At 40.2% G+C, this 20,405-nt stretch overlaps 1 protein-coding gene and 1 long non-coding RNA gene across 3 annotated transcripts in view; one reads left to right on the forward strand and one right to left on the reverse strand.

The window, feature by feature from the left end:
• Positions 1-8,718: 8,718 nt before the first annotated feature.
• On the reverse strand, positions 8,719-13,603 carry LOC125453519 (uncharacterized). The gene is made up of 4 exons (XR_009445863.1): positions 13,052-13,603; positions 12,318-12,400; positions 9,478-9,625; positions 8,719-9,172 (listed from the first exon to the last, which is right to left on the reverse strand). It is a non-coding gene; the product is annotated as an uncharacterized LOC125453519 (long non-coding RNA).
• A 209-nt stretch (positions 13,604-13,812) lies between these two features.
• mgat4a (alpha-1,3-mannosyl-glycoprotein 4-beta-N-acetylglucosaminyltransferase A) overlaps positions 13,813-20,405 on the forward strand; it is a 261,656-nt gene continuing 255,063 nt past the window's right edge. For both annotated transcript variants that reach the window (XM_059646773.1, XM_048533263.1), the window contains exon 1: positions 13,813-14,293. In XM_059646773.1, the coding sequence (XP_059502756.1) occupies positions 14,200-14,293 (94 nt within the window). In that variant the 5' untranslated portion in view covers positions 13,813-14,199. The remainder of the gene's footprint in view (positions 14,294-20,405) is intronic.

Here is a 20,405-nt window from a genome sequence, read left to right on the forward strand (position 1 = left end):
ATTTGCCTGCATTTGGCCCATATTCTTCTAAACATTTCCTATCCATGTATCTGTCCAAATGTCTTCTAAATGTTGCGATTGTACTCATCGTTACCACCTTCTCTGGCAGTTCATTCCACATACGCAGTGCCCTCTGTGTGAAAAAGTTGCCCCTTATCTCCCTTTTAAATTTTCCCCCTCTCACAGTTAACCTATGCCCTTGGCTTTTGGATGCTCCTGCCCTGTGGAAAAGACCTCCTCGACTCACTTTATCTATGTCACTCATGTTATTTAAACCCCCATAAGGTCACCTCTCGGCCTCCTACACTCCAGTGTGAAATGTCCCAATCTCTCCTTATATCTCAAACTCTCCAGTTTCAGTGACATCCTTGTAAATCCTTTTTTACAGCTTCCAAGAGCAGGGCGACCAGAATTGTACGCAGTACTCCACATGTGGCCTAACCAATGTCTTGTACAGCTGTAACACGATTTCCCAACTCCTGTATTTAATGCTTTGCCTGATGAAGGCAAGCATACTAAAGGCCTTTTTCACCACCTTGTCTACCTTTGATGCCATTTTCAAGGAAAAATATGTCTGTACCCCTTGGTCTCTCCATTCAATGACACTCCCCAGGGCATAACCTTAATAGATTAAAGTTGCTTTCTCTTTTAACCTGAAGGCCACCATGCCTCAAAAAAGGAGGGGGCATTGAGAAGAAGGATCCTACATGGTAACTTCAGCCACAGCAAGAATTGAACTGAATCTGTTGACATAATTCTGTATTGCAAACCAGCTATCTAAGCTCAATCATGTAATCACTGCAGTAAGATAGGACGCATGGTAGCAAACTTGAAAAGTCAGCTGCCACAAACTTGCTCAGATGATCTGTTTTTCATCACTAGTGATAAATATCAGGCAGGAATAACTGCCCTATTCTTCATTGAAATAGTCCACCGGAGAGGGTCAATGGTTTAACTTAACCAGAAGATGGTGCCTTAGTACTGTGCAGGTATGCCAGAATGTTTATGTCCTCAGGTTTCTGAACCCAGGACCTGAACCCTGGTCCTCCTGGTTCAGAGATACAATTGTTACTCTTGTTTATGTACAATTCCAAAAAGAGACTTTAACTTAGCTTAAATGTGCAATGCCTGCATCTGTAACAGCAGTGCTCTCCCTTCACAGCCTCCTGTCACCTCTCTAATTCTTAGGCTAGAAAATTCAGTGGAACTCCCCTAATTTTACTCAAACATTTGGCAGAGTTTTGGTAGAAACTATTAGCAATATTTTCATAGTTCCATGATTTTCAAACAACTCTCTCACTGAAATTAAAAGTCGAGGTGTCTTCTTCAATAACCGAAATGACTCATGAATTGCCCATTGTTGGCGTTAGAAAGGCATTTTCCTATCCCTGTTGTGATCACTATACACTTGCTGACTGATCAATGGCTCATAGGGAGCACTAATTCTATTTAGTTAAACATGTTGTGAGAGGAAAATACATCTTAACATAACAATGTCAATGGAATGTCTCTGCAACTTTCAAAGAGTTGGCTCCTGCAGTATTTCATATATTTCATGTTTTGCACAAATACTTTAGTTCCTGATTTGGTGAACATCCATCCTGCATAGCACCAATTTGTCCCTCAGTAATTCCCACTTATGTAAAAAAAATTCAATTTCCTTACTTACATAATTTTAGTAAATATTGAAGCCAATCAATGTTCCATTTTTTTCACATCTTCCAGATAGTGGTAGATGTAATCTTGGTGGACTTTTCTAATTTAAATGCTCTGCCATATTATTGCGTGGTCAAGATCACTTCTTTCAAATTGTAACACTGCTGTGCGTTTGTACTTTTCACCATTTTGCTAACTCATTAGTTCTTAATTTAAAAGGATATATTTTTCACTCCCAGCATCAAAACTGGCTCAACGACAAATTTGACCAAATTATGTAGCACATTTAACCAGCAAAAGAATTTCCAAGATATTGTACAGAAGTGCAAGGAGACAAAATTAACACTGAGCCAGACAAAGGGATATTAAGAGTTGTGATTAAGCATTTGGCCATAGAGGAGGTTTTAATGGATGAGAAACTACTGGAAAAGCAAAATTATTGTGAAATGGAGTTTTGGAGTGCTAGGGCCTAGATAACTGAAGGGCACTTTGGAAAATAGTGGAATGAAAGTGTTGACAAATGCAATACAGGCCCTGAGTGAAATGTAGAGTTTTAGTGAGAGCATTGTGTAGATGGTCATCAAAGCAGGATGACCAGTGATTTAAATGCTGTGAGGAGAACTTTAATCTGGAGTTATGGTGACAGGCAGCTCATGAAGAACAGGGGAAATGCATGATTGAAACTTGCTGCAACTGTTGGATCCAGTGATCCTTCGTCAGAACTGATGGTGACTTGGAAAACGTCAGTTTATATGTAGAAAATAGAGAGGTGGGTGGGGTAGGGAGTAAACTACAGGATAGAGCCCAAAGAAAGAGAAAGACAGTTGGACAGACAAAGGAGCTGCTAACAATAACTGTCTTTCTCTCTCTTTGGGCTCTATCCTATTGTTTACTCCCTACCCCAACCACTTCCCTATTTTCCGCATATAAACTGATGCTTTCCCAGCCGGCATCAGTTCTGAGGAAGGGTCACCAGACCCGAAACATTAACTCTGTTTTCTCCTTCACAGATGCTGCCAGACCTGCTGAGCTTTTCCAGCAACTTTGTTTTTGTTCCTGATTTACAGCATCTGCAGTTCTGTTGGTTTTTAAAATTAGATTCTTGCTTACTGTCAACACTGCTGCTGTATGCTAAATCATTACCTCTACTTGGTGCTAGATCTGAATGAGTATGGGATAGAGAAAAATTGCACTGTAGAAATCACTAGATCTTTGTGCGTAGCTTTTAAAAGGTTAGCAGTGAGTGTCCTGTTTCATTGCTGATCGTAAAGTCAGGAAAAATATCTTTTATTAGGTAAAGCTAAAAGTAAACCACTCTGATGTCATTTAAATGGAACTTGTTATAACATGTAAATTATGCAAGAGGATGAACAAAATCTAAAACTTCACAGTCAACTGGCTCTGAAATTAGCTGAAAATTGAACTCAACTTTTTCTTTCTAAACCTTCTGTGAACATAATTGAACTTGCTGTGTTATTTCACTGGTATGAATCACTGTTATGAGTAAAGTACATGCATACGCAGGCAGAGAGCATTTTGTATTAAATATGTTTATTAGCCATGAAGAATAAAGTTAATTTCTTTTCGTTCTTTTCCTACAAATCTAATTGAAGGTGTTATGACTTTATTTTATTTTAATTATCCATCCATTACAGTTGTGACACATTTCTTACAATTTCCTGAAAATATATCTAATGATATATTTTCATGGTTTAAATCCAGTGTTTGGTTTGTCAGCATAAACTATAATCTTGTATATTGCCTAGTGACAGATTTATCATTAGTTATTGCATCTGTCCCTTTATTGTATGCTGTTTGAATTAGGAGTGGTATGCATGGCTGCAGCTGATCAACTGTGTTTGAAATGATGGGCAATTAATTTTCATTATTTTATATTCTAAGGTCAACAGTCTAAGAAGGGTTAAAGCATATTTAACAATAAAGATGTACAGTAAAGCATACAGGATTTTGCATTCAAATACTTTCAGAAGCACTCACCCATTAAAGACTATTAGAGCACAAGAGGGCAGCAGTACATCATGCTGCCTGGTTTATTGTAAGATATCCAAGTGCAGTCACACCTCTGTTGTTTTCATTCATTTTTTTTCCCCTTGCCTTCACTTAACATGTTGTTTTGTATTTATGTAACTTCCAGGTTAATGGCAGCTTGGGCAGATGCACATTGAAGCTCCTTCACTATAGTTCTGCGCTCCATTAAAGAAAATTCACCATCTCAGTCCCATTCTAACTGAAATTTCCAAGTTCACTGACAGTTTGCGAGTTTTGAGAAGATTTGTTTGACAGTTTTTTTAGGAATTATTGTACATTGCAAGAATGGATTTAAACTGTTTAATTTCATTTCATTTGTTCTTGGACAAAGGAAAACAACTTCCATCTCTTAAATTTCAATTTGATTAGAAGGGAAAGGATATAGGAGGATCAATTCTATAAGGGTTTGAGAAAGGTATCGCAATATTCCATTGGTTTGTGAAATATTAATTCGAGGGTGCTCAATTTGGGATTGAGCTAGAAACATAAAGGGAAAGGCTGAAGGGACTTGTTTCCATATGAATTGTTGTCAGAATATAAAATCCTTTCCTGAATGTCACTTGATATTTCAGATGGAATTGGTTATACCCTTGAAGAAGAAAAATACTAAAGAATACGACAAAAAGCGAAGAAAGTGTGATTAGATTGAAATAGATAGTACATTAGAAGAGCTGTAACTAGTACAAAAGACTGAATCATATCCTTCAGTAGTCACATTTCTTTGACTGCAATGTAAGCTCCAGAGATAAAAGGGATATTAGGAAATAGAAATGTCTTCTGAAAAGTTATATTTGTGACACCTATAGATCCTCCCTTGTCTAACATATGTGACCTCAAAAAAGTTCAAATTGACTAGTTAATCATGACCTACTCTTTCCACACCCTTACTGGCGCTGTTTGATCAAAGCAATTTGTCCTAGTGCTCAATCTCTCCCAAGTGACCCCTAAAATACAAAAGCAAATAAGCTCTGCTGAACTTTTAGTGAATACTGGTTAGACTGTAATTGGAGCGCTGCTGCAATTCTGAGGCACCATGCTTTAGAAAAGATGCCAAGGCCTTGAAGAGATGACAGAAGTGATTCTCTAGAATTTTGTCAAGGTGAGGAACTTCAGTTCTGTGGAGATACCAGAGGAGCTGGAATTCCTCTCCTTAGAAATGAAAAGATTTGAATGCGGTACTTAAAATTAAGGCGGGTTTTGGAGATTACTTAAGGAAACACTGCTTCTATTGTCATAAAGAGGAAACTGAGTTGAACGCAATTAGAAAAGAACTAATGACAAAACAAGGAAAGGAAAATTAATGAGCAAATGTTCAGGATCAGGAATGGGCTGCATGAAGTGTTGCTGAAAGCAGATTGGGAAACATTTGATGAGGACTTAGAGTCTTAGATTTGTACAGCATGGAAACCGACCCTTCGGTCCAACTCATCCATTCCGACCAGATATCCTAAACTAACCTAGCCTCATGCACTTGGAAGTGAGTAATTGCAGAAAAAGACAAAAGTAATTGAACACTGTGTCTTATTGGATACCCTTTTTAGAATAGACTGACCAAGCATTACAAGTGGAAATGTCCATTTTTGTAGTCTATCATTCTATGAAAAGGAACAAATTAAATAATACTGAAAACACAATTTCCTCTGGAATCTCCTACCATAATTTCAGGGAAATCCTGAAGAAAACACATTAATGGGTTTTTTTCTGGCTTTTTTTCTCCATTAATATCCTATGAGAAGCTTCATGGGAATTTCATAATCCTATGGAAACAATAAAAAATATTTTGTTAACATTCTTATTGATATAATCAAATAGTAATCAATAAGAATAATAATTTTTCAAAGATGTGTTTCTTTTGTATTCATCATAAAATCCTCCAGAAAATTGGTGAACCAGGAACATGCTGCCACCTATATACCACAGTACCTCTGAACTTCAAACTAAATCAAAAATATATATTTCAGAAATCAATGAAGTAGTTAATTATACAACTAGTAAATCCCAGTATCAGTTAATAACGCATTTCTTGCTGAAATGCAAAATTCTTTTATTGCCAGGGTCTACACATGATGGATATTGGGTGAATTGGTATTCAGTTGGCATGGGCTCATGAGAAGCCACAAGTGAGATGTAGAGACAAGAGTCCACTTTGAGTTGACATAAGCCATATGAGATGGCAGGCAGGATGAATAGGTGTGATCATTGCATTGGCATGGGAGAATGAGCAGGCCTGTGTGGGGCCGCAGGAGAAAAGAGGATGTGAGGGATATTGGGTCTGAAATTTTTGAGGTGTTTAGAATCAATTCCCAAAGATCCGAAGCAGACCATTGAATCAGTTCAGCTTGTTCGTGTAATTCTTGCAAGATGTCCTGATGACTGTAAGACAGAAAGTTTGACAAAAAGTGCCTTTTTTCAGCAATAGTCAAATTCTGCGTAACTAGATGATTATTTGATTTTCTTGACATCAAAATTCTTGGTTACACACCATTTAAAGGCCATATCTTTAGTAACCATCTCCACAGTGTTACAGAGTGATGATAAAGATGGCTCCCCCTGTTTTCCCGATCCACTGACTGAATATTTCAAGTTTCTCAAAAGACAAAGACAGGAGCTGTTCCTGGGCCTAATTTTAGCTCATGAAGCTCAGCAAGTGATTGAAATATCAATGGGGGAGCATTTTGCCAACTGTGATGATAAGTCCATTAGATTTAAAATTATTATGGAAAAGGACAAAGTTCCAAACTGGGGGAAGGCTGAGTTTAATAAAAGCAAATCTAATTTGCTCAGAGTGGACCGGGAGTGGATGCTCTTAGGAAGTCTGTGTCAAAGCAGTTGGAAGCATACAAGAAGGAAATATGTAGAGTATAGAGCCAATATGTTCCCAAGAAAACAAAGGGTGGGACCAACAAATCCTGTGAATCCTGGATGTCACGGGATATACAAGATTAGGTAAAGAGAGAAAGGGAGACAAATGACAGAAATTGTGGGTTCAAAACAGCAGAAGCTATAGTGGAATATATAATATGCAAGAAAGAACTTAAAAAGGAAATTAGGACAGCAAATCAGGTGCACAAAAGATAAATCGTAGGTGAAATAAAGGGAAATCCTAAGTTATTTCACAAGAACATTAAAGGTAGATAGGTAACTAGAGAAAGAGCAGGGTCCATGAAGAACCACGGTGGTAACGTAAGTGTGGAGCAGAAGAATGTAGATTAAGTTCAAAATGAATTCTTGATGCTGGTGTTCACTTGTGGGAGGGATAATGTGGGCCAGAGAGAAGGTTCTGAGTGGTCTGGCAGGCTTAAAAGTAGATGAGTCATGAGGGCCAATGAAATGTATCCCAGATTGTTAAGTGAGATAAGGCAAGAAGTAGCAGGGGCACTGGCAATGATGTTCATTCCTCTCTGGCCAGAAGAAGTGCCAGAGGACCAGAGGACAGCCGTGTGGCACCATTATTCAAGAAGGGATAAAGGGATAAACCAAGAATCTGCGGTCAATCTAAACTCAGCAGTAGGCAAATTATGGGAGGCAATTCTGAGCAACAGAATTAATCAGTTCATGGAGGTAGAAGGTTAATCAAGAACAGTCAGCATGGTTTTGTAAAGGATAGGTGTGTCTGTCCAACATGATTGAATTTTTCAAAAAGCTGACCAGGTGTGCAAATGAGGGCAATGCATTTAATGTAGTCTACTTGGACCTCAGCATGGTTTTTGAAAAGGACCCATGTGGGACATTGATAATGATGGTAAGAACTCATGGGATCCAAGGAAATTTGGACAATTGAATGAGCTGACTTGCAGAAGCTGATGATCAAGGGGTATTGTAGAAGCCTGTGTTGGGGCCTTTGCTGTTTCTGGTAGGTTTAATGATTTAGACTTGGAAGTAGGAGGGTCGATCAGTAAGTTCTCGAATAATGTGAAAATTAGTGCAGTGGTAAATAGTGAGGAGGATAGCCTTAGATTACAAGAGGATAAAGACGGGTTGGTCATGTGAGCTGATCAGCAGCATATGGAAATCAATCCAGATCAATGCGAGGTGATATATTGGGCAGGACAAACAAATACATGATGAACAGTAGGACTCTGGAGACCAAGCAGGATCGGGGGAACCTTCACGTGCTCATCCACTGGCCCCTTAAGAAAGCAGGAGAGATAGATTAAGTAGTTAAGAAGGCATACAAGATACTTGCCTTTATTAGTTGAGTTTAGGAGCAGGGTGATTATGCTAGAAATGTCTAAAATGTTGATTAGACCACAGCTAGAGCGCTGTGTGCAGTTCTGGAATCCATACAGTAGGAGAGATCTGATTCCATTGAAGAAGATGCAGAGATTTTCCAGAATGTTGTCTGGCGAATGTTGACTATAATGAGAGATTGGATAGACTGGAGTTGTTTACTTTAGAGCAGCGGTCATTGAACAGGAACATGATTGAGATGTTTAAGATTATAGAGGGGGCATAGTTAGGTACACAAGAAGAGACTTCTTCCCATGGTAAAGGGATTAATGATGGGGGAGGGGGTGATAGATTCTAAGTAAGCAGCAGATATCTTAGAGGGAATGTGAGGAAAATATTTTTCACCCAGCGAGTGGCAGGAATCTAGAACTGATTGCTTGTAAGGGTGGTGGAGGCAGAAAGCCTCATAATATTTAAAAAGCATTTAGTTGTGCACTTGCTAGGCATATGTGCCTATGGGCCAAGTACTGTAAAATGGGATTAGAATGGTTAGGTGCTTGTTTTTAACCAGAACCAGACTTGATGGGCCAAAGAGTCTTTAGCTGTCCTATAACTCTATGACTATATGAGCAATGTAATTGCCAGAAACAGACATATGGCAATTTTCTTTTTTTAAAATAAATGTTTATTATCAAACACACAACTGTATGAGCAACTGCACCGACATCCATACTCATTCAGACAAACACACAGAAGGAAAAATGTGATCACAAAGGATAATGTGCATTTAAGACTTAAAGTTTGGGTGTTCCTCATTGCACTTGTTTTTCACTTGGGGTGAGGATTTGAAAATAATGCAGGCCTGTATTCCTTTTGGTCCACTGAAGAATTTGGTAGTTTTAGAAAACAGAATCACCAATATTTGTTGGTTACAAAATCAAATTTCTCTCTTTCCACTCCTGTCAAATGTGATGGCACTGTGCCTTTAAGAGAGATTTGTTCTGTGCTGTTTCTCTTGGAGAGGGGGGAGGGGTGGCCATGGTGGTGCATGAATATATACTTTAGAAGCAGTGGGTAAACAGCTTTGAGCTCCCTAAATGATTTGTTTACTGAGACAGAAGAAGCATGAGTAGGTGGAGTCAGGCTCCCACAGACCAAAGGTTTTAGTTTTGCTATCAGTTGGAATTTGGAGTTGACTGTTGACGCTGATAGATACATCCCTCTCTCTGCTGCACGGAAATAAAAAGTTGAATTCTGTCTCTGCTGCTTGATTAGGGTAAACAGGAAGAGGCTTTTCCTAGAGTGAAAAAGAAAAATCATGTGAGGAAAACCTGCCTTTCTCAATTTGTCTTTGCCAAAGGTGTGTTCATTGGATGCTGCTGTACTTGAATAGCTGATAATTCATGGTCAAATAATTTATTCTTTTATTAAGTATATCAATAGAATTCAAGTTGTGTTAATTCTCCTTTTTTGTTCATATTTTTACCATGTTGTAAGAATAAAATGTGTTTCTCTTAAGCAGTCAATCAATTGAAACACATCTGGAACATGGCACGTTACTTTTGCCTTTAGGTAAAATAAAAAGTTAGGGTCTAGACTTACTCCTTGATATATTTTGAGAGGGGGTGTGATCTGGTCTATAACACACGAAGCCTCAATTAATTTGCTCTCCTAGGATTGATCATCCAGCTGCACAATGAAACAATTGTTACTCTTTCATTTTTCAGATCTTATGCCTGGAGTTTATCACCTAAATGAAAGGGCAAAAATCCAAAAAGATTAAAAAAGTTTGAACTCCTCTCATGGAGATATATGTACACGTTTGTTAAAAGTATTAATAATTTTTTTTCCATGTGGTAGGTTCTCACATACAGAGATATCCATTATTATGCTTAAAAATGTTGAAACATTTTCTTCCTGCTGAGAAAACTACATAAGCAAAGTTTCCACTTGTCGGCATTCCCCCAGGCATTTGTCATTTTCATGAGCTCAGATAATTTAAATACAGATGTGAAAATGTTTAAGCATTTTCCCATAAGACTGCAAGACTGCAAAGATTTAGTTAGCTAAAACTGAGCAACTACAGTAAGGTGTCCGTTGCTTGTTCCTCTAGGCCAATCCTATCATGATGACATTGGTTTGCAAGATAACTAGAGCCAAATAGTTGCACTAATCAGTGAGGTTAGTGGGCAATGCTACCAGTGCTCTGAAATAATGTGGTACTGCTTTGGACCTGTCATGGATTAATTGCCTCACTAAGGAGGATCTACCCAATTCCAGCCCTCTATCACTACTGCATAACTTTTGAACCAACTTGTGCCCATATTTAATGCCACATGTACTGAGGTCTAACACCAGGAATAAATTCTAAGCTCTTTGCAATCCTTAATATTTCTTCCAAATGATGTTCAACATGGTGGAGTAAGCATTGATTCATCAGCTGAGAGAAAAAGGAGAGTAGGCCACAAAGTTTCCTTAGCTGTGTTTTATCTGACACAAAGGGATGTCAGCCAACATTACGAATCAGTGTCAGTTCTTCCTGAGTGCATACCATTGTGTCTCCATCTGTAGTGAGCTTTTTTCTGTTGGTGTGACAGGACCCATGGATGAAAGTGGAGGGGTCTGGGGCATTACAGGTAAAGTAGGATGATCCCACACTGCTGTTTAACTAGACTGTGGGAAAATTCATTTAATTTTCTTTGCATATGTACCAAGAAGTTAATTAAGAGAATTTTGCTAGGTCAACAATATAGAGTATGGCTTTGGCATATCTAGGTAGATGCCCTTGGTTTTATTCTTATTCAGATTTTTTTGCCAGGGCATTTCACAGTCTGTAGTGACATATAGGGCAGGCAGGGTAGGATGGCAAAATTCTTCCCCTGAAGTTTATTCGTGAACCAGATTGGTTTTCTACACTAAATGATGGCCCCATTATCATTATTAATTCACTTAGCATTTTATCCCAGATTTATTAACTAAATTTAAAACCCCCAGACTCCTTGGAGTGATGTGAACCCATGATTATGGATTGTTAGTCCGCGTCTCTGGATTGCTCTCATACAAGATGCAGACTCAGTTGCAGAGTGACTGAAATTGACGGATTTCTACATACTGAAAAGAAACAAGGGATGTAGAGAAAATGCAGGAAAATGGTACTGAAATAGAAGGTTAGCCATCATTTCATTGAATGGCAAAATCGTCTCAAAGGGATGAATGACAAACTCCTACACCTATGTTTTACATCCTTATGTTTATCCTTATGCTACCATTCACCACTTCAGGATTAAAGCTGTGAAGAAATCATTTTGAGTAGGGATATAAATGGGTCACATTGTATTGGCATTCAATTGTATACCTTGCCCAACACTAAGCATCATTTATGTCAATCAAACTGAATATTGAGTCATTGCTGCAAATCATCTGATTTAAACTACTGCCCAACGCAAATACTAATCCAAATTCCTTTTCTTTCTGCTGGGCTATCTACAACTCTTTAGAAGGATGACAAACTCAATTCTTGGTGGCATCTTCTTTTCTCTTGCCATTCCAGGACTTGAGCACGCATATCAAGGTTAACATTTCAGGACAGTCCTGTGGCATGCTGCACTGCTTGAGTTCTTAGTGGATGGGCTGTTAAACTGAGGCCCGGTCAGTTATTCCAATGTGACGTAAAAAAATTTCACGACATTACTTTCAACAAGGGCAAACGGGTCATTCTCAGTGTTCAGACCAAGATTTATATCTAAAACCAACATCACAAAATCAGTTTACATGCATCCTTGCTTGAAGTCTCCCCTTATAAGGATTTGTTTTCACTTCAAAGTTGTTTTATTTTGTCTATCCTCCCCCTCATGTAAAGTGCCATTCCTGTTTTAACATTGCTTTCTTCATGGCCATTTCTCAAGTAATTGCACCTCTTTCACCATCACGAGCATCTTGTTATTGCGTCATTAGCGAGGCCCTCAACTGTGCTGCTAGAGTTGATGCCATTGTGTCTGTACTCTGCAGTTAAAGATCGTTCTTCCAAAAAACATTTTGGGTGCTGAAATTTTTTTTAAAACTGTTATTAAACATTTTTTTGCTGCTGTTTATTCCTTTATTAGTACAGGATCATATCCTTTGAGACCATGCCTTCAATGTCATAGAGGACAGTATTGAGAGAATCTTCAGTTAGAATGGGTGACTGGGTCAATACTGTGTTTTCCCTCTGCAGAAAGGGATTGGCTGAGTGAACACTCATGGATTCATAGAGATTTTAGAGCAGGACTACACATTGGATAGTACATCCCAAATCTGACATAATTCCAATAGTCCAATAGCTAGATAATACATGACAATGTTTATGATATTGAACTATAACATTTCATTGATTGCTCCCTGTCCAGAATTACAAATAAACGTACACCTGGTTACAAACATTTCTCACAATTGTGAAATCCTACCTGTTTCTGTGGAGTGAAGAAAAGGTGAAATGAAATAGTAAACCTCAGATCTTCTTCCCATTATGGTTGGTAGGGAACTTCACCTATTAGCATTGCAAACGTTACAGTAAGTGCAAAAATAAATATTTTATTTAGCATGGAGGTTTGAAATGCAATGTCCTTTGCTGTATTCAATTTTCCAAGCAAAAGCTTGAGAAATAGAGAAATAATGGGAACTGCAGATGCTGGAGAATCCAAGACAACAAAATGTGAGGCTGGATGAACACAGCAGGCCAAGCAGCATCTCAGGAGCACAAAAGCTGACGTTTCGGGCCTAGACCTCTCTGATGAAGGGTCTAGGCCCGAAACGTCAGCTTTTGTGCTCCTGAGATGCTGCTTGGCCTGCTGTGTTCACCCAGCCTCACATTTTGTTAGCTTGAGAAATAGGTTCCATTTAAACACTAGCATCATTTAACTCAATTAAAACCTGTGCCCAAGCTTACATTGGATTACCCATTTCATTATAGCCGTACTTTTTAAAAACACCATATTTAATAAACAACATTTTAACATTTTTATTCATCATTCACAAAAATTCATAATTAGAAATAAGGGTGTTTGTAAGGATAAGGTATTGTGCTTCGCAAATTAGAATTCAAAACATTCTGATAGGCAGTATAAATGCTTAGTACACTAGGGCTGTAGGACGGGGGTGGGGGAGTGTTGCTCTTTTAATGCAGCTGTAGTATCCCTACCAGAAGGCCGGTTTCAAGTGCCAGCTGCAAAACATCTGAACAGGTTGATCAAAAAAAATCTACAAGGCTAGAGGCTGAATGCTGGAAAATGAGGAAGGAATGTTTGACAAAACAAAGAATTGATGATACAAACAGAATCGCTGGAGAATTGAGTTCTGTAGAAGGGTAGCTGGACTCGACATGTCCACTATTTGTCTCTCCACAGGTGCTGCCAGATCTGCTGAGTTTCTCCAGCAATATCTGTTAGATTGTTTGATGACTGGCGCGGACTCGATGGGCTGCCATGCTGTTAGAAACTCCTTGACTCCAAAACAACCTTTACAGACAGTCCCCAAAGTGCCAAATAAGGCAGTCTTGAAAATGAAACAAAACTGTCAGGGAAGACTGGCAGAGCTGGACCTAACGTTTCAGCTCCTGTACGTTTTCTCTGTCAAGATAAGTGGAAATGATCGATTCGCTTTTCTTCTTTCCGTTTGCATAAAGAAAGGAGAGTTTACAGTCACATCGGGATGCTTATAGACAGATCTAGGAGCACACAGCGGAGTAAAATTGACAGGGGTTTCGAGTGTGGGGGGTGCAAGAGTACGAGAGGGCCGCCCCGTCAATTGTGACGCGAGGCTGTAACTGGCAACAAATTGGTCCAATCGAGAGGAGCCGCTGTACCTACCCCGGGTTAATTGGGCAGTGAAACGTCAAATGGGACCAATGAAATTGGAGGCTGGGAGCGGCTACGCGCTGCCTACTCGGCTGGATTGAACCTCAGGGCGAGTGAGGGATTTCTTTTCCCCTATTCTGCCTTTCGGCGAGTTTCGTGCTTCCTGTACGTTCAGCTTGTGTTGCTGATAGAGGAGCCGGAAAGCAGCGGCAACGCTGTTAGGTTTCATGCTTTTTTAAAAAATCCCGTTTTGGTTTTCCTTTTGCATCTCTGAACTCAGTTTATAAACTCAGAATAAAATTTGTGCAGAAACTGGAGGAAATCCCTGACTATTGATCTTCCAGGATTTAATGTGCATAAATATCCCTGTTTGTAGATATATTATTTAACGTGCAGAGAACCGAGGCAGCGAGACGCGGTGCGGCGAGGGGAGCCCCAGTTCTTGCTATGAGACAGACGGCGAAACTCCGGTAGCGACTCGGTGGGCAATGCGATGAGGCTCAGAAATGGGACTGTGGCCACCGCGTTAGTGTTTGTCACCTCGTTCCTCAGCCTGTCCTGGTACACAGCCTGGCAAAATGGAAAAGGTACAGTTTGTGTTCATTAGCAAACGCACTCTTTCCCCCTCCCCAAGCCTCTCCCGCCTCCCAAACTCCCCAATCATGATTTCAAAATGATTTCACTTTCTGGATTCAGTTTAAACGGACACGTTTAGTCGCCTCCGAGACAATGACTTGTAGTTCGAAATGATTGCGATTTCAGGTGTTTACATTGGAATGTTTGTGCCCAAGTGAGGTTCATTGAAACGTGTATTTGTCATATCTGAAGTGAGCAAGAAGCTGATTGTGATCCCGAGATTGTTTTTATATATATTATTTGTTATGTTTTGATGGTAGCCCTTCAGAAAAGTAAGGACTTCTGAATGGGGGACTTTGACCAAGCTGTAGAGATGGAATTTTGCGCTGTTTTATGAGAGTGTCATTGTAGATGTATATATGGCGTCTGTTTTAGAGATATTGGAAGTTCTGAATGTTCTCGATTCTGTAACTGATCATCCCTGTGATTTATTGGGTAACGACTCTGCCATTCCACAGGTATTCGAATCGTAAACTCCCAAATTAAAGATCTTGACAGCTGGTGGCTGTCCCCAATCTTAATCCGGTAACCTCAAATTGATCAGCGGAGTCTGCCTAAAACAGTATAAGTCACTAATACATCAGCTAATAAATCTGGCCTAATCTGCTTTGAGATACTCTTCCCGTAGAGAGCCTGAAATGTGCTAGGGTTTGGGGGGTGGGGAATTGTAATATTGCCGGAAATCCATTGTGATAAACTGATTTTATATCAGCGCCAAGCAGATGTGGAAGAGGTTACAGCAATAGCCGATGGATTGCTCTGACCCGCATTACTCGCTGCCCCGCTACAAGCGATTCTGTTTTCTTTATAATTGTGGAAGGCTGGCTTACATAATCAGTTCACAAGCTGGCGAGTGCGGAGGAAAACACTGAGCTGCGGTTGAGAATCTGCTGTTTAAAAAAGACTAGGTGGGAGATGGAATACAGCCTGGCAAATTGATTCTCTGATTTCTATTGTCCTGCTTCAAGGGATAATGCAGGTTGTTTCTACCGTGAGCTCCTCATGGTGGACTTTGTGGCGAAATCCAGAAAGCCTCAAGATTTACTGTTGAACTGGATGTAATGTCAACTTGCTTTAGTGATGTGTTCCAGGTACACTGTCACAAAAAGTCAATATGCAAGTACAGCTAGTGATGGTGTTCATTAGGAGGGAAGTGGGAGAGAAAAGTAGGAATGTTTTACTGCAGCTGTACCAGGTCTTGGTGAGGTCAAGTGGAATATTACGTACAATTTTGGTGTCATACTTAAAAGATCAATTTACAAGCAATTCAGAGAAGGTTAATCAAACTGATTCCTGGGATGAAGAGCTCATCTTCTGAAGAATAGAGAGATTGAGTATGTTAGGCCTGGTATCCATTGGAGTTTAGAAGAATTAGAAATGATCTTATTGAAACATATAAAATCTTGAGCAGAGTTGAGAAGATGGATCCCAGGAAGATGTTCCCTCATGTCAGGATGACTAGAACAAGGGGTCATGCTTTAAGAACAAAAGATTTTCTTTTTAAAATTGGGGTGAGGACTTTTTTTTGCCTCTCTGGGGATCACTAATCAATGCAATTCTCTTCCCCTGAAAGTGGCTGGGTGGAATTTAATCAAGGATGAGTTGGATAAAAATTTGACAGACAAGGGAGTCAAGGTTTATGGGGTAAAGACAGGGAAATGGAGGTGAGATGATCATCAGCCATGATCTTACTGAACAGTGAAGGAGATTCCAAGTGCTGAATGGCCTACTCCTGCTCTGAAGTTGTGCCTTTCTCTCCAAAATATAAGAAGGAATAATGTTTACTCTTAATTCTAAAAGTAGTTACAAAACAACACCTTGCATTTAAATAGTATGTGTAATAAGAAAAAGTATCCCGAGTCTCATCACAGGAGCATGATTAAATGAAGGCTAAAAGGTGCACATATCAGAATAAATGGCTGGAAGATTAGTTAAAGAAACGGTTTTACAGCAACTTGGATTTGATGTAAATATTCATATATTCATAAATTTGTGATGTGTCAACATATTTCTTGTTCAGTGAAGTGCTTGTAATCACTGTTGGATGTGAGGAACTACAACTGATAAATCAAAGCATGAGTTAATTTTTTTTGGTTGTGTGACAGATTTTCACCAGTTTATTGGGAGAGCTCTTTGCTTTCCCTTGTTAAAAGCCAGATTTTTTTTACCCTTCACCGAAGTTGGAGGCCTCAGATTTACCTCTCACCCATAGAAGGCATCTCCTTGCGTGCTTCACTGAACACCCAGTCTACGTCACCCACTCAGGTTCCTGTTGTGAACTTGAATCCACAACAGTGTGTACTCTGAGCTGAGAATGCTGTCACTGAGCCAAAGTTGATGCGAGAAAGAAGAGGAGGTGGTTAGAACAGGTTATGATAGCAATTCCAAAGATGCACATTTAGATTGGCAACCACATTTTCAGCAATGATAAGGTGAGCTGACAAGTTAAGAATTGGGGGTTAAGGTTAGGGAAGACAGAACTGCACAAATTACTGACAAAAAATAATCGCGGAAAATACATAATCGAATGCAGTCATCATAAATAATTAAGAGTAGGATAAACCATTCAGCCTTTCAAATCTGCTCCACCATGTAATAAAGTCAGGATTGATCAATCTTAATCAAATCGTCTTGCAGAATCTCCATTCCTTTGATTTCTTTATTGTTCATATTATATATTTATTTCTATCTTGAATACATTTTAAAATTGAACATTCTCAGCTTGCTGTGGAAGAATCCCAAAGGTTCAGAACCTTTTATGTGCAATAACCTCTATTCAGCTTCATGTTGAATTCTACGTTCTGAATCTGTGACCCCAAATTCTAGAGTCAATAGATGTGGAGCTGGAAAAGCCCAGCAGGTCAGTCAGCATCCAAGCAGCAGGAAAGTCAACTTTCCAGGCTAAAACATTGACTTCCCTGTTCCTTGGATGTTGTCTGACCTGCTGTGTTTTTCCAACTCCACATTTAATGGCTCTAGTTTCCAGCATCTGCGGTCCTTACTGTCTCCAAGGTCCAGTATTCTAGACTTGCCAACAAGGAATAATACCCCCCAACCACCCATTCTGTCAACCCTCCTTAGGAATTGTATAGTTTTCAATGCATTCACTGTTCATTAATTAAATTCGAAGGAATAGAGGCTTACTTTAATCAATCTCTTCTCCGAGGGCAATCCCCTCATTCCAGAAATCAGTCCAGTGAACGAAGGTAGCAATATCCTTCCTTCAGTGAGGAGAACAGAGCAATACACAATCCTCCAGGCATGGTCTCTTCATTTGATTTTAGTTAGTCTACTTCTACATTCCCTTTTTATTCAAGGCTAACATACCATTTGCTTTATTAATTGCCCGTTAGACCTGGATTTTAATTTTGCTTTATATACAAAGACACACAGGTTCTCTGAATAACAACACTTACCAATGTCTTATCTTAATAGTATAAAAAAGTCCTCTTTTCATTTTTCCTTCTGAAATGCCTAACGTTTGACTTTTGCCCCACTGGATATTCCATCTGCCGTATTCTTGCCCACTTAATTATTTATATCTATTTGCATCCTCTTCACAGTTTACTTTCCCAACTAACTTAGCATTGTCAGCAAATGTGGATAAATTACAGTTTATGCCCTCATTTAAATCATTAATATAGATTAGCAGATTCCACAAAACATTTGTAATCATCATTAAATATAGAAATTCCATTTATTCTTTCACCAGAAATATTTTTGAGTCACAAGTCTTAATTCAGTTTAGAAACTACACAAGGCTGTCCACACATAAAATAAAATCAGGTTGAGAAATATAAATGCAAAGGTTGTCAAAACTCTGATCTTGTAACTTGTTTATAATGGGAGTATGAAAGCGTCATTGTCCTGAGTTGAAAAGACTGGTTTACATTTGCTGGTCAATATTATTCAAGGAATAAACACGGCATTTCCTTGAAATCTGCCTGCTATAATTTGAGCATTGATGGCCCAAGACAACAGCTTCCCAGCTATCAACCTCTGTTCCACTGTGGAGTCCTTGTTTAGGATTCAAATTTCACCGCACATTTGTAACTGCTCATTCCTGGAGTCTATGTTTGTGAATTGGCACGGCCAGCGGACTTAGACAGTGTAGAAAATCTGAAAAGTGCACACTATGTGTAATACCTTCTTTTAACTCACCTGACAAATTTTCCAGAAGTTTATTTTTAATTAAAATCTACTGAGCCTTCATTTTTAGAACAAAGGAAAATAACCAAATAATCTCTTCTGCCCGAGGTAACTTTGTTACCTTCTGAGATAGTAGGAACTGCAGATGCTGGAGAATCTGAGATAACAAGGTGTAGAGCTGGATGGACACAGCAGGCCAAGCAGCATCAGAGGAGCAGGAAGGCTGACATTTCGGGCCTAGACCCTTCTTCAGGAAAAGAAGTTACCTTCTGCATATTTTGTTCTTCATCAACCTCCTGCTCTGCCAACAGACATGGCAATTGCACTATGCCACATGCTTCAGCCCACCCTTCCCCACCACAACCGCCCCAAGAGGATCCCCCTCGTTCTCACACACCACCCTACCAACCTCCGAATACAACGCATTATCCTCCGACACTTCCGCCATTTACAATCCGACCCCACCACCCAAGACATTTTTCCATCCCCTCCCCTGTCTGCTTTCCGGAGAGACCACTCTCTCCGTGACTCCCTTGTTCGCTCCACACTGCCCTCCAACCCCACCACACCCGGCACCTTCCCCTGCAACCGCAGGAAATGCTACACTTGTCCCCACACCTCCTCCCTCACCCCCATCCCAGGCCCCAAGATGACATTCCACATTAAGCAGAGGTTCACCTGCACATCTGCCAATGTGGTATACTGCATCCACTGTACCCGGTGCGGCTTCCTGTACATTGGGGAAACCAAGCGGAGGCTTGGGGACCGCTTTGCAGAACACCTCCGCTCAGTTCGCAACAAACAACTGCACCTCCCAGTCGCAAACCATTTCCACTCCCCCTCCCATTCTCTTGATGACATGTCCATCATGGGCCTCCTGCACTGCCACAATGATGCCACCCGAAGGTTGCAGGAACAGCAACTCATATTCCGCCTGGGAACCCTGCAGCCATATGGTATCAATGTGGACTTCACCAGTTTCAAAATCTCCCCTTCCCCTACTGCATCCCTAAACCAGCCCAGTTCATCCCCTCCCCCCACTGCACCACACAACCAGCCCAGCTCTTCCCCCCCACCCACTGCATCCCAAAACCAGTCCAACCTGTCTCTGCCTCCCTAACCGGTTCTTCCTCTCACCCATCCCTTCCTCCCACACCAAGCCGCACCCCCAGCTACCTACTAACCTCATCCCACCTCCTTGACCTGTCCGTCTTCCCTGGACTGACCTATCCCCTCCCTACCTCCCCACCTACACCCTCTCCACCTATCTTCTTTACTCTCCATCTTCGGTCCGCCTCCCCCTCTCTCCCTATTTATTCCAGTTCCCTCCCCCCATCCCCCTCTCTGATGAAGGGTCTAGGCCCGAAACGTCAGCTTTTGTGCTCCTGAGATGCTGCTTGGCCTGCTGTGTTCATCCAGCCTCACATTTTATTATCTTGGAATCTCCAGCATCTGCAGTTCCCATTATCTCTGATACTATGTCAACATGCCTCTGCATCCGCCAGGCACCAAGCACCAGCCACTGTATAAAGTGGCTAAGGATCATGCTCCTTTAACATGACAAGTCAGACCAATCAGATAGTTTATGTAAATAATATTCAGTTTTGACCACAAATGGCTAAGAACCAAATACTCAAACTTGCAACATTATGTTTGCCAATCTGAAAATGACTGGCTTATTTTGACTCTATTTTTCTCTCTGTAAACCATCCTCGATCATAAAAGCGAGAAACATACCTGTCCTCCTTGTCATTTCTGAGCCTGTAATTTGCAGATGTGTATGCCCACAATGGTAACATTACATCTTCACACTAAAGCCTATCTCCATTGTGTCACATTACACCACTATAATGCAAAATAGGGCCTTCAAAAGAACATGTATAGCAGGCCAAAGCTGGGCAAAGCTGACGTAAC

This window comes from Stegostoma tigrinum, chromosome 6 (assembly GCF_030684315.1).
Source record: "Stegostoma tigrinum isolate sSteTig4 chromosome 6, sSteTig4.hap1, whole genome shotgun sequence".
NCBI lineage: Eukaryota > Metazoa > Chordata > Chondrichthyes > Orectolobiformes > Stegostomatidae > Stegostoma > Stegostoma tigrinum.